At 44.6% G+C, this 14,560-nt stretch overlaps 1 protein-coding gene across 2 annotated transcripts in view; it reads left to right on the forward strand.

The window, feature by feature from the left end:
* Positions 1–425: 425 nt before the first annotated feature.
* The window catches only part of nhsa (Nance-Horan syndrome a (congenital cataracts and dental anomalies)), a 467,161-nt gene continuing 453,026 nt past the window's right edge, over positions 426–14,560 (forward strand). For both annotated transcript variants that reach the window (XM_078559372.1, XM_078559373.1), the window contains exon 1: positions 426–759. In XM_078559372.1, coding sequence (XP_078415498.1) covers positions 483–759 — 277 coding nt within the window. In that variant the 5' untranslated portion in view covers positions 426–482. The remainder of the gene's footprint in view (positions 760–14,560) is intronic.

A 14,560-nucleotide genomic window follows, 5' to 3' on the forward strand; every position in this document is an offset into this window, starting at 1 on the left:
AAGACCGGGTGCCAACTGAGCCAGTGCACAGGTCAAAGCTGATTTCACGGTTTCAAACTGCTTGCCGGCTCCATGTTTCAATGCCAGCCTTTAAATATCTCCGAGGATATGGTGTTGTAGCAGGGGGAGGGGGAAGAAACAGAGCCTGGCATCAGTCAACTCCAGATCCTGACGATCCGCTCCACGTGTTCCGCGCAACATTTAAAACCTCTTCTTAACAGGGGGGGGGAAAAAAAAAGGCACCAAAAGGCAACTGATGAGCGCAAAGGCGGAGAGAGTCTGGGCTGCTCTCACTGAAGGGTCACCGCGGAGTGGGGGGAATGGCTCTTATCACTAAATTACTGGCGTTGGTGTGAAGAGTGGTGGTGGTTGGGGGGGTGTTGGGGGTGGGGGAGAGGAGGAGGAGGGGGGGGGGGAGTGGGGGGAAAGTTTGCAGCCGCGGCTGTGATTGATTTCAGTTGAACTTGCTGCCTGGGAGAGAAATGCCTTTTTCGAAGCGCATCTGCGAACCGCTGCTCCTCTCTCGCTCTGGCTCCGCCGAACGGGGCAGAGCTTTTGAAGAGCTTCCCGCTGTCAGTAACTACACCCTGGCCCGGACCCTCCGGCAGCTCGCCGACCTGGCCAGGCACGCCAGCGGTCTCTTCCAGGAGATCGAGGACGAAGTGCTGAGCGTCCACCGCCGCCTCTGTGGCATCCAGAGGAAGATCAGCGACATCGGTGCCGCCGCGAACGCCCTGGATCCCAGGCAGGAAACAGTGCGTAAGTGGAGCTTCATTCCAGAGCCAGTTGTCCAGATGTGTTGAGGGCAGGAGGGAGTGCGGTGCTGCTGAGAGACTGTTTATCCAGCCTGGTCCCTGGGATGTTGGGATCCAGAATGTGTGAATGGAGTAGAATTGACTTGTCACCCGGTTTTGAGCCCCCTTGTCATGAAGGACTCCCCCCACCCCCCTTCCCCCCTTCCCCCTTTTCCCTGTTTCAATCTGTTTCCAAACCCCAGTTGGCACTGCTTGCTTGTCTCCAGTTGCAGTGCTGGGTTGTGTGTTTGATCTCCGAGGTGGTTCTCCCCTGAGCTCTGGGGCTCCTTGAGTTTGTACAGATTTGGGGGAAAGTTTTGGCTGAGACTTGAGTGGAGACAGAGGCGTTGTGGAGCCTCTGCATTGACCCGGGCTGTTCAGGGGTTTTGTATTTTGCTTCATGCTCTGTCTTTCAGTAAATGCAAAAAAAAAGAAATCTTTTTTCTTTCTCTATTTTGGATATCCCCTTGACGCTCACCCCGCACACACAGGGACTGACTGGCAGTTTAAATGTGTGTCTCTCTCTCTCTCCCAGACCTGTAAACAAGAACATAAACACAGGTCTACCTGAGCCTGTTCCCTGTGTGTGTGTTAATTCCAGTGTAACCTCAATATATAACATTTAGACCAGGGGTTTACTGAATGTTGGAGCATCCTATCCAGAGCAGCGATCCACCCAGGATTTCTTGTGTGTGTCTGTGTGTTTGTTTACAGAGTTTTCAGCTGATCTCCTGTAGTCAGACTTGGCTCTTATTCGGAGCTGGCGCTCCTTTCCCAGCTCCCGGCTTTTCAGGTCGCCCTCCCCTTCCTTTCCCCACCAGGGTTTCCGAGCTGGGTCCTTCTTGCCCCGGGGAGGCGGGCTGGGGGTCTTGGACCGTGTCCTCCCCCCGGGGGCTGGGGTGGTGGGTGGTGGAGATTGGAAAACACAACATTGGAGAGTGGCTGGAAAAGCGCTGGAGTGTGTCAGAAACAGCTTGAAGCAAACAACAGCCCAGGACCAATGGGGAAAGGGCAGCCGAGCCCCGAAAGGATTGTATTCACTCCACCCTGGCTAGGAAATATTGCAGAGAGACAATATATATATATATATATAATTGAAATCATTTTATTTTTAATTTAAAAAATCGTATTAAATCTATTCTGAAATGACAAACACATTTTCCAATAGATGGTGAAACATTTTTAAACTGAGCACTTAGCAGTGAAGAAACATTTCTGACAGAGCTGAATGAAATGGGATGCAATGTCTGCTTTCTGTTTGAAGTGAAGTTTTATCTACTTTCATCCTTAAAATGCTGATGATATCTCATCGGGAAATGCAGCAGCCCTGAACATGTCATGCTAGAATTAGCCAAGGAGAATGAGGGGGTGGATTTGCAGCTTATTTCATTTTAGCCCCACGTGTCTGCCCTTCTGCATTGGGAAGTTTGATGAACAGCCCTGTGCTCTGTTTCTGGTGTCTCAGTGTAAAGTTTGCCCCGGCTTTGGTGAGGGTCCACCCCGTCTCTCTTATCTCTCAGTGGGCACGAACTCGGAATAGTTTCCGAGCAGCGGTTTCTTTGTATGCAGGGGTCTCTGGAACCCAGCGTTTTGTTGCGGCTGGATCAGGCAGACAGGGTGAGAGAGAGAGAGCTGTCGGAGCAGTAGATCCAGCTTTGGTTACAGTGTGTGAAAGATCGCCTCCAAACTGCAGGCTTCAACGGGTTAGAGAGCCTCCCCAGGTCCAACAGTGGCGAAGGTGTGCAGCCAGGCTGAGGGTACAGGCTCTGCTTTTCCCCATTGACTGAAGCCTTCGGCGCCTCCCATCAAACGGTGATCAGCTCCCGGCGTTTGGAGAAACTGGAACCCGGGTGTGGAGAGGAATCAACTGTTTAAATAGCGGCAATTTCTCATAATTCTCACTGACTAGTCACCGGATCCCATCTCACAACAGTGCTCTGACAGACTGGAACGAACCAGGGGTTAAAGACATAAAACTGTAATTCCAGACTGTTTAGATCCACTATGAACTTTCAAACCCACCTCACACACACAGCGTATTCTTCTCAGTTTTGATTTTAAAAAATAGCCCATGATGGTTGTTTACATAGGAAATATAAGCTCTGGCCTCAAATCCCTTGACCACACATTTAGTAAATCCCAAATGTGTCTGTGCCCCCATTCAGACTAGGCTTTTGCGAGGCATTTGATCTAGCCAGACTGGGTCCTGGCACTGATACATTCTCAAGGCTGATAATGATCATTCACATTATGCAGATGGCGCTCCTGTGTGAGTTCCAGGTCATTGTCCCCCTTCTCTGAAGAATTATGAGAAAATGGGCCTTTCACTAAACACCCAGGAAACTAAGGTCCTCTTCCAACCAGCTCCCACAGCACAACACCTCACCCCATCGACTATGATCAACCATTAATGTGGACCATTTTCCATATCTCCTCGCAATGAAGGCAGACACAGATGATGAAATTCATCACTGCTTTCAATGTGTCAGGTCAGCCTTTGGTTAACTGAGGAAATGAGTCTTTGAGGACCACGATTTCAACCTGAGACTAAGGTCATAGTTCATTGGGCAGCAGTGATCCCCAAGCTCCTCTGCTTAGGAGACTTGGACACAGGTACCTCAAAGCACTGGTGAAATACCACCAGCGGTGCCTTCGCAAGATCCTCCAAATTGGTTGGCCAGAAAGACAGTCTAACAGCGGTGTCATCTCCCAGACCAAATTGCCCAGCATTGAGTTGCTAATCACTCCAAACCAGCTCCACTGGACAGGTCATGTCATTAGTATCCTTGATATCAGACTTCCAGAATAACTGCTCTGCCCAGAACTTGGTTGTGGCAAGAGACCCTCAGGAGGACAACGGAATGCTTTAGGAATGTCCTTAAAGCATTCCTGAAGAAGTCGGACATCCCCACCAAGTCATGGGAGCCCCTGGCTTGTGACCAACCAAAATGGAGAAGCTTCATACGGGAAGACACCTGACATGTCAGGAGCACACGGAGGTGAAGTCGAGATGTTGGACAGAGCACACAAACCTCCAAACAACTCATCTACCCAAGCAATCCAAGCACCAGTTGCCTTGCATGTGGCAGAATCTGCAGATCGCACTTTGGACTTATCAGCCGATCTCAGAACCCGAATTGGAGTAGAAGCAAATCACCCTTGATCCTGAGGGTCTGCCTAAGAAGGAATACGACAGATATATTCTTAGGGCTGATGAATAGGATCAATATTTCAAAATGAAACAGTGGGAGTGTGAAGCCTGCAATAAGCTGTAGGCTAGTGCTGCCATCATACTACAGAACACCAAAAATTACACCACTTCAGATCCCCTTGAAACGAATGGAATGCTGAGATGGTTTATATCAACATGGACATTTTGTGCATCTATCAACTTGCTTCAGTAAATCTGGCAAGGAATACAATCCTTTCTAACTAGCTGCATCTACCAAGGGACACCCATGGTTGCCTGTGGCTGAAGGGACCCCGGACAGTTCAAAATTAATACTGTGTAGATTTTGCAGTAAATATTGACACGGTTTCAATCAGTCTTTGAGAGGCCTGGGAGCTCGGATCCAGCAGTAGTTGTGCTGAGCTGACTACACCTTCCTGAATGCCCAGACATAAGTCCAATCAAGATCAAGAGACATATTCCTGATCATTAAGTGCCTGTTTTTCGTATGGAGTTTAAAATTGATGGCTGTAATTTTTGTTTTACAAGAGAAGTTCAGAATGCTTGGATGCATGCACCTTGAATTCATTAATAAGTTCAACCCATTTGAATTTGTCTTAATCCTTGCCCCATGCAGACCAGGTGTAATGTGGTGGTGATCTTGGATGAGGTGCTGCAAAATGATCCCAGCCCCTGCCCTCCCCTAGCTATCAGTGTCATAACAGTGAAGTCATGTGGTTGCTTCTGTGACTTATTACACAATTACCTTGAAAGAACAAGGAGTATATTGCTTTTTCAACTCAAAAAGTGAGTGATTACTTAAGATTATATTAGGGATTAGGGTAGACTACTTTTAGATAAAAAAAAGTCAAGAAAGAGTGCACTATAGCTGGGGTGGAGGCACTTTCTGACACAACAGTAAATCACACAGTCAAGAAGGTCTCGAGTGCAACCCGCAGTCTGTGCTGAATTATCTGATCTCAGCCTGGGTACTGATAGGGCACCACAATTTACCCAAATGCCCTGTGTTAGGAAGGAAATAATGTCTAATATTGTTGTTCCTGGGTGTTATCCAACAAGCTGCCGGAGGAAGTGTATTGAGTATGGCTCATGGTTGGGGAGAGAACTAGGCCTGGCAGTGATACTTTCTTCCCCCACCTCCCCCTCCACCACACCCCACTTCTTCCCCAGATATAGTCTAGTCACATTGCCTCAGGTCATGCATAAGTAATGGTTATCTAAGAGGGTGGCCAAAAGCTGTGGAAGTGCAGCACAGCACCACCCATAATTCATAACCTGTAACAGATAGGAGGGGAGCAAGATGATGAGAGGGGAACCCATAAAGAATACGAGTTCTGTCATTTCTTGCTTTGGATTAAGTGAGCTGGATGAGTTGAAACATGCTAGTGGTGTGGTGGTCACATGCTCCAAGCATGTTCCAGAAACATTCATTATTGCTGCCTGGATGACATAACCACTTAAATACTAGGTCCCAGATTGAGGGTTGTCTTTTCTCAGTTACCTGAGGCCTGACTCTGCAAAACTCTGTGACCACATCTCAGACACCTGGAATGTGCAGAAGCATGCAAGCTGAAGGAATGAGTTGCATGTTTTGCATGTGGGAAATTGCTGCTGAATTCTGCAGAATCAGACTCTTTGGCCGGGATTTTCCGGCCCTGTGGTGGGTGGGACCTGCCGCGGTTGAGGTGGCCCCCCCCCAGCCGGAAGTCCGTTGACTTGCAGCGGGACTGGATGATCCTGGCGGCGAGTGGGTGAAGAAAATCCCACCCTTAAGTTCAAAAGGAGCCTAAACAGCTGGAGCTAGGAAGAAAAGTGCAAACTTGAGTTCAAGCGGTTTTGAATAGTTTTAATGTCCAATCATGGCCTCAGAACAGGCCTTGTCTAAAGGATAAGGTCAACAGTTCTAAATGTGGGCTAGGTCGATCATTGCACAAATCTGTGGTGCTTTCTTTGGTTCTCAAAAGCAGTTTTGGAAGCTGCAGTGGCTCACAAGATTGATTTCCAAGTTACAGTTTACAGTTAATAACTGATCATAAATAATTTAGCTGTGGTATATTTTAACTGGGCTGAGAAATATTGGCAGGCGACTAAATCTTTCACTGCAATGTTAACATCTGGAGATTTATATTTTGTAATTATAGCATCAGTTATTTTTAATGGCTGCGTTTGCCTGCAAGGGGCAGTCGAAAGTTGACTGTTCAGAAACGATTAGCTAAATTAGAATGCTATTGTTTTCATTGGAAACCCGAATGTGGGTGTTTCATGGGAATAGTAAATGACTCTTGATGTTTTTTTTAATGAAGAGTTGTGATTCCGAGTATTGTAAAGACCATGCAGAATAAATAGGAAGAGAAAAGGGAACTTTCTTAATGACAATACTTTGTGAATGGATTTAAGAATGTGATCTTTGGGATGTATTGTTATGAAAGAACATAATGTGAAGCCATGCCTGCTTCCCTACATATTATCACTGTGTGTAATCGCTAATTCTATTGTAATACAGTACTATGTGAACAGGCAGTGCAACTAGAATGTTACATTTTTACAAATACTGCCCTCACTCCTCATGCATGCGCTTGTACCCAGGTTTTGGGAGGAGGTGGTGGGTCCACGGTCTCTGGGAAATGTTGAATTTTACCTGAGTACCTTTTGGTAAAAGGCACATTCAGATTAATCTTTGTTGGTTTACTTTACAATTGATAGATTTTTTTTATTTTTAAAAGTAACCTGGAAAAATAAAAGCACCAGGTTAATTCACATTCAACAGGCCAACCTGACTATTACCTACCCAGTTCACAGAGGTACTTTGTTTAACTCCCTTCTGCGATGTTTACGGAGACACTTATATTGCCAATGTACTTTCCAATGCTCCAGTTACACCTTGCTTTGGCCCAGGAGCAGGCTCTTCGTTCCAATACTTTGGGTGTGAGCTACTGTTCTGTCAAAAGCTATTGTGAGATCAGCAATTGCATGCTCGCACAGTTTGCGATTCATTCAGTCTTAAAGATATAACCAGGTGACTTCTTTATTGTTGGGCATGGAAAATTAGTCATATGCAGAACCTGCAGCTCAGATAAGTAGTTATTTAGGGCACTGAACAACTGGTCCAGGCACAATAAAATCTTACAATGACCTACTGTGCATGCACCTGCCTGCAAGGGTGCACTGCAAAAAACTTGCAGCAGTGCACACTGACTGCACTGAATAATCACTGTACATTGTATCACCGTACTGCTGATTAAAATCAACATATTGATTTTCATGTCCGTTAAAGTGCGGTCCCTCAGGTTCGGGCTGGTGGTTGTGGATGTAATGATATGTCTAGGTAAGAACTTTAGTCATAGGAACTTTTGTACTCTGGGAGTGCTGCTGTGTGTGGGTGGGGGGCAACATTGTGTGAGATACATCCTTCACTGCAGGGGTCCATGCTTGCTCATGTCTGTATTCTGTGTGTACATTCAATAAAGCACTCTTTATTATAATAAACATCTCCGAATATTACGACTAGATACAAATCCTAATAGCGAATATTTGAGATTCCCCCTACATCTGAGAGAATCTCCTCAACTTGGTGGTTAAAAGTATTCTAAAATTTTAATAAACGACTGTAATCCTGACACGCTAGGGTATACAGCCAGAAAAAGGCAAGGGGAATTATGTGGGGCATCCTACACCAAACAGCAGAGAATGCACAGTGCATACTCCGCTCCTTGGTAACTGCAATGGATGGGATACTAGAAATTGCACTGGAAGAGTGCTGGATAGCCTTCATGAGCAGAAACTATGATCAACTTTCCCCTTCTCTCCCCAATGATACCGTGCCCAAATGTGACACCTTGGTCAGGTACGCTAGGTTAGCGTAAACTGATAAGATTGAACTCAAGACCTTCCTTTTCTGTATGGCTTATGGAGAGATTGTTCACCCTGAGCTATGAGGATAGCTTGGGGAAGGAATTCAATTCATGTCGCGATGAACAAGATTTGTTCTGTAGATGTATGCAAATTAACATTGGTTTAAAACAGTTTCAGAATCCCACATACAGTACCAGCCAAATAATTCCTTCTCCTTGGGGACTAAGAATATTCACTACATCAGTTCTTTCTTGCCATTTTTCATTTTAAAATATTCTTTTATAAAACATTAGCTTAACCATCACTTGATCAGTCACTGACTTGCACACCTGAGTCTATATGCACAAATCAACATCACAAAAAATATAAATATGGCCATAAAGATGCCTAACAGTGATAACATGGAAGATAGGTACCTTTATGGCACATGGTTAAATAATAAGCAAGGAACTTGATTGAAGTCACATCCAGAGAGCATAAGTCAGGACTGACAGAGGTATAGGGATACAACTATGAAAAATATGAACCAAGGCAAGTCTCACTGTGGACTGATGGGAGTCCAGCTTATTAGATCTCGTGTGCCAGTATTAACACGCATCATAGAGTGTATTTTAAAAAAAACAGATTAGGTAGTATTGTAATCCAAAGTGTTCACTGAAATTATTTTGGACACTTTGTTGCAGAAAAAGTGCCTCTTAAAATCATTGTGAACAGAGTCATGGACCCAAGCCCCCGCCAATTAGCAAAGATGCAGGGATATGGCTTCTGATATAAGCTGATTACATTCGGTGTACAAGCCCCTCCATTTTCAAGTGTATAGTAATAGTATTGGTGTTTTGGATTCAGCATTGTTTGCAATACAGCAACAAAGTTTTCATTTATTGACCATTTACGACTGATTAACAGAAAATAGAGGCAATGTGTAAAAGTAGGAGATTCGTGGTATCCACACTTGCCATGAAGCTGTAATCAGTTGTTGATAATCCCCTCCCACTTCCAGTACAAAAGAAAATCTCAACGCCTGGGTTAGCTAGGTAATTTAACAATGGCCAGCACATTGTTAAGCATTGACATTGGACAGCTTTGTCTATCTGGATTATTCTGAGTTAAAGAAAGATGATCTGTAATGGACTGTGGCATAAATATCACTTAAGTGACAGTGAGGCCTGCTGTGTATAAACCTTTGATTAAGTTGGATGTTGACCTCTGAAACCCACAGAATCTGTCTTGAGTGAATGTGCTCCTTTATGTATATATTACAGACATTTGAGAGCTCATCTATCAGACTTCCCAGTAGTGCAACTAGCTTATTCTGTGAGTAGCCAACCCCTAGAGAGCAGGGAAGTGCCAGGTTTGATTCTTGGTCTGGGCCGAGTTATGTTGATGGTAAGGGCATTAAATTTGGCCCCAGCCAAACCTTGGGAGAGACAAAACTGAGCAGGTTCCCTGCTCCTGATCAACATTCAGCAAACCCTGCCAGAAAAGAGGACATGTGAATATCAGTGTGGAAGGAACCAGATTCACCTGCGATGCCCCTATGGTGGAATAATTTGGCAGTACTCAACGTGGCGTTTTGCATATGAATCATGTCTACTTGGAAGAGATAGCTATAGATAGCCAGATTTTCCCCACACCCCCACCTCCAGGAGTCAAACCTGAAACTGTTTGATTTGAATGGCTTGGTTGCACATCAGGGAACATGTTGACAGTTCTTGGAAGCTACATATTTACATTTCATCAAGTCATGAAAACCTCTTGGCTAAATACAGCTCCTGAAGTTCCATTCCAGGAGCACTTAAAACCTTAAACTGGCCTTAACAAGAGGATTACCTGTGTTCTAATGCACTGTAGGGACTGCAGGAAGTAGATATTGGCTTGTATTCAGAGAGGAGGGGTGATTAGCACACACTTTAATAACTATCATCTGCATTTTGTTTTTTTCACTCCCTCTATAACGTGTGGTAATTTGGTTAGAAAAAGGACTAGGAGGCACCATGGAGACTGATGTTGGCACTGTTGTACACTTTGGGGGTTTTGAGTCCAGCTCAACCTGGCCAGCATAGTCTTTGGCTATTGAAAGAACTAAAGTTGACCAAACCAGTCATTTCGACCAGTATCAGTTACTAGATTTTATGTTTAAACATGTCTGTCTGCTCCACAATATGACTAGCTGAACAAGTTCCACAAGGGGAAAACAAAAACTAGAGAAAAATGAGCCAAAATGGACTAGACTCTTCCTTGTTCTGACACCAGGCATCATATTGTCAAACTGATCAGGTCTACTGATTTGAGAAATTGTCTAAAATGTATTTTATCCCCCCCCCCATATTTGGCTCAGTCCCTCCATTCATCTTTCGTTGAGGCTGGTGGACAACTGCACGGTTTTAGCAGCCCCAACTTGACTAATTGACCACGCTGCAGGTTTCAGCTTGGGCCAGTGAGTTCACCATACAAGTCTACACCTGTCCTTGTCTCACTTGGCACTTTCCAGCCAGGCTCGCTGGATAGTGAGCAGCAGTACGGGAGCCCGACTGAATATTTATCCCCTAATTGGTTTTACTGTATTCAATGGTACAGTCAAAGTGGTAGTAGAACACTTTAACTGTATTCAATGACATTATTTAACATGTGAATAGGTGACCTTTTATCCTCAATATAAATCTATTGGCCATGAAGAAATACCTGCAGAGGTCATAAGTTACCAGTGTACGGTTAAAAGAAGCTTGGCATTCAGTTCTATAGGTGTGCTACAACTACCTCAGTCTTTTACAAAGTTAAAGGTGATAGACAAAGGGAGGCAAGTTGCTGTTACACAGAACCAAGGGACGAGAACGCTTTAAAAACTGACGGGGAAAGAGTTAATGGAAATGAATGTAATGTTTTTAGCCTAAGGTTGTTGCTAGGAGAATGACAGCTTGTTTTAACAATGTAACTGGAGGCCGAATAATCATTCCTAACCATTTAGTGACAGAACAGACCAAGCACTTATTAGTTCAAAGAACATTTGATGGTGTAGTCAGTACAGCGTGTAATACCAGATAACCACATTTAGTACAACAAGTTCGCTTTTTGTATGGGTTGAGAAGAGGGATCCTGGGAAACACTTCAGGAATAAATGTTAAATAGAGGTCTTTAGAAAATGCTATTAATTAAATATTTCTGTTGCGTAGGTATTTTTTGCTCCTGCTCTCCTGAGGGTGATAACTCCTCACCTAGGGTACAGTCTCTAGTTGAGTGTAGAAGATTAAGGGGTGATTTAGTTAGGGAAGGATTTAATAGGGTAGATAGAGAGGGACTAATTCCCCTCATTGGGGGAGTCTAGAACAAGAAATTAAAGCTAGGCTGTTCAGGGGTAATGTTAGGAAGAATCCCTTCACACAAAAGGGTAGTGGAAATCTAAAACTGTCCCTCCAAAAATCTGTTGAGGTTGGGTCAATTGAAAATTGACAGTATGAAGGGTTTCAGAACCAAGGCAGGTAGAATTGCATGGGAAAACTGAATGCTCAACAAATAGAAATCAAATTCCTCAAAAAGAAATCTAGAGCAGGAAGGTCTAAACCTACTGCCCTTTCAGGTGGTCTTTGTGATCTTTGTTTTATTGGCACAGTCACAATCAGTCCCAATAAGCTTGTTCATTTCTACAACACAGATATGGATCTAATTGAATAGCAGAACAGGCTTGAGGAACTGAAAGGAACAGGACTGGGCCAATGTCCCATAGAATGCTGGCAGCCCTCCAGCCCTCTGGTGTGTGCATTGATGTCCATACACGCCCATGGCCACCCGACAGCAATTAGTGGTGGAAATCTGTTGAATGTCCATGCACGCCAGCCAGAGGATGCTGAGACCAAAAGTAATAACCCTGCTGTGACTGCAGCTAGGATCAGCACAATCAGAAAGAGTGGTGTCATTCAGATCTGGATGGTTTTATTCTATACTAGGCAGTGCCTTTGCCCATTATCCTCAAGTGTGCAGATACACCGGTGGTTTTATAATAACATTATAATCATCGGGTGTGAGCTGTATCTCAGTTGGTTGCAATTTTGTCTTTGAGTCAAAATGTTATGGGTACAAGTCTCACTCCAGAAACTTGACTGCAAAATCTAGGCTGACTCGCCAATGAAGTACTGATGGTGTATTGTGCTGGAGGTGCCGTCTTTTGGATGAGACGTAGAACCGAGGCTCCACCTGCCCTCTCGGGCGGACATAAAAAATTCCAAAGCGCTATTTTGAAGAAGAGCTGGGGAGTTCTCCCTGGTGTCCTGACCGACATTTATCCCACAACAAACATTACATTGCTGTTTGTGGGATCTCGCTGTTGTGCAGATTTGCCCCGTTTCCTACCTCACAAGAGTGACTACGCTTCAATGGTTGGAAAGCGCATTGGGATGTCCTGAGGTTGTTGAAGGGGCTGGATAAATCCAGGTCCTTCTTCCTTACCACCGGAAATATGGTTTTCAAAGGGAAAATTTCTGCAGCTGTCTTGTGGTTAAAAACCCGGTCTCGCTGCATTGCAAGGTGCAAAGGGGGTTTGCTGTTCAGTAGGTCAGTGGCCCTGAAAGATGTTTGTTCTCAGAGCTGAAATATAGGAGGGAGTGTTACCATTAAAGGTTTTTAAAAAAAAACATTCCAAATCAGTATAATCTCACCAGTATTTTCTTTTGTCTGTTATTCATAAAAAGATTGAGTTTGAGCTCACCGCACATTCCAGCCTTCAGATCAAAGGCTGATCTCCCTTGAGTAATTTGTTTTGTGAGGTACTCGCAAGACAGGGATCCTTCTTCTCTGATCTGAGTGATGATAAAGGAATGGAGGGTTTAATATTACATCAGACTGGGAAGAGTTGCAGAAAAGGGAACGAGTGGGAGCGCTAAATGCACAACAAATAGAAATCAGACTCCTTAAAAAGAAATCTAGAGCTGGAAGGTCTAAACCTTCTGCCCTGTCAAATGATCTTTGTGAGGGCTGGTTTCATTAGTACAGTCATGATCAGTTCCAATAAGCTCATTCCTTTCTGTGACAATATACTATGGAAAGAATACAGCATAGTGCAGGCATTAGAAAGTCTGAGTGACTTTTAATTAAGGAAGGTTTCAAAGAACCACCTCTTCAGTAGATTCCCCGTATTTAATTGAATTCTAACATTTCTTTAATCTTGAAAGGGCCACGTTTTTTCAACATTCACAGGATGTGGGTGTACCTGGATAGGTCAGCATTTATTGTCCACCCCTAATTGCCCTGGAAAAGGTGGGGTGAGTCGCCTTGAATCGCTGCAGTCCACCCACAATACTGTTAGTTCTGGGACTTCCATCCAGTGACAGTGAAGTAACAGCAATATAGTTCCAAGCCAGGATGATGTGTGTCTTGGATGGAAACTTTCCTGGATGGTGGTGTTCCCATCTGCTGTCCTTCTCTTTCTAAGTCAGGGATTTAGGAAGTGCTGTCAAAGAAGTCTTGGCAATTTTCTGCAGGATAGATGGTACACACTACTGATGGAGGGAGTGAATGTTTAAGGTGGTGGATAGGGTGCCTGTCAAGCTTTGTTCTGGATGGTGTCTTGAGTATTGTTGGAGCTGCATTCATTCAGGCAAGTGGAGAGTATTGCATCACACTTTGGACTTGTGCCTTGTAGACGATGAACAAGCCTTGGGGAGTCAGGAGGTGAGTTAGTCTCTGCAGAATTTCCAGCCTCTGACCCGCTGTTGTAGCCACAGTGTTTATGTGGCTGGTGCAGTTAAGGTTTTGGCCAATGGAAACCCCCAGGATGTTGATGGTGGGGGATTTGTTAATTGTAATGTCATTGAATGTCAAGTTGAGGTGGTTAGACTTTCCCTTGTTGGAGATGGTTATTGTCTAGTACCTTTGAGGTGTAAATGTAAGCCCAAACCTAAATGTTGTCCAGGTCTTGCTGCATGCAGGAGTGGAGTACTTCGGTATCTAAGGTGTTACAAATGGTGCGAATATTTTGCAGTCATCAGCGAACATCCCCCACCTCTGACCTCATGATGAAGGGAAGGTCATTGGTCAAGCAGCTGAAGATGGTTGGGCCTAGGACCCTACCCTGAGGAACCCCTGCAGTGATGTCCTGGGGCTGAGATGATTGACCTCCAACAACCACAATCATCTTCCTTTGTGCTAGGTAACTCTTCAGCCAGTGGAGAGTTTTCCCATGATTCCCATTGGCTTCAACTTTACTAGAGATGCTTGATGTCACATTTAGGCGAATGCTACCTTTGTGTTCAGGGAAGTCCTCACCACTGGAATTCAGCTCTTTTGTCCATGTTTAGACCAAGGCTGTAATGAGATCTGGAGCTAAACTGAGCACCAGTGAGCTGGTTATGGGTGAGTAAGTACCACTTGACAGCACTGTCAAGGACACATTCCATGACTTTGCTGTTGGCAGGTCATGCCAGGGGTTGGTAAATGCAGTGATCATAAGATGTGGGAGCAGAAGTAGGCCATTCGGCCCATCAAGTCTGCTCCACCATTCAATGAGATCATGGCTAATCTGATAATCCTCAACTGCACTTTCCTGCCTTTCCCCCCATAACCTTCGATTCCCTGACTGATTAAAAATCTGTCTTTCTCAGCCTTGAAAATACTTAACGACCCAGCCTCGACAGCTCTCTGTGGTAATGAATTCCACAAGATTAACAACCCTCTGAGAGAAAAAATTCCTCCTCATTTCTGTCTTAAATGGGTGACCCCTTACTCTGGGATTATA

The sequence above is a fragment of the Cetorhinus maximus genome, chromosome 16 (genome assembly GCF_964194155.1).
Source record: "Cetorhinus maximus chromosome 16, sCetMax3.hap1.1, whole genome shotgun sequence".
Classification (NCBI taxonomy): Eukaryota; Metazoa; Chordata; class Chondrichthyes; order Lamniformes; family Cetorhinidae; genus Cetorhinus; species Cetorhinus maximus.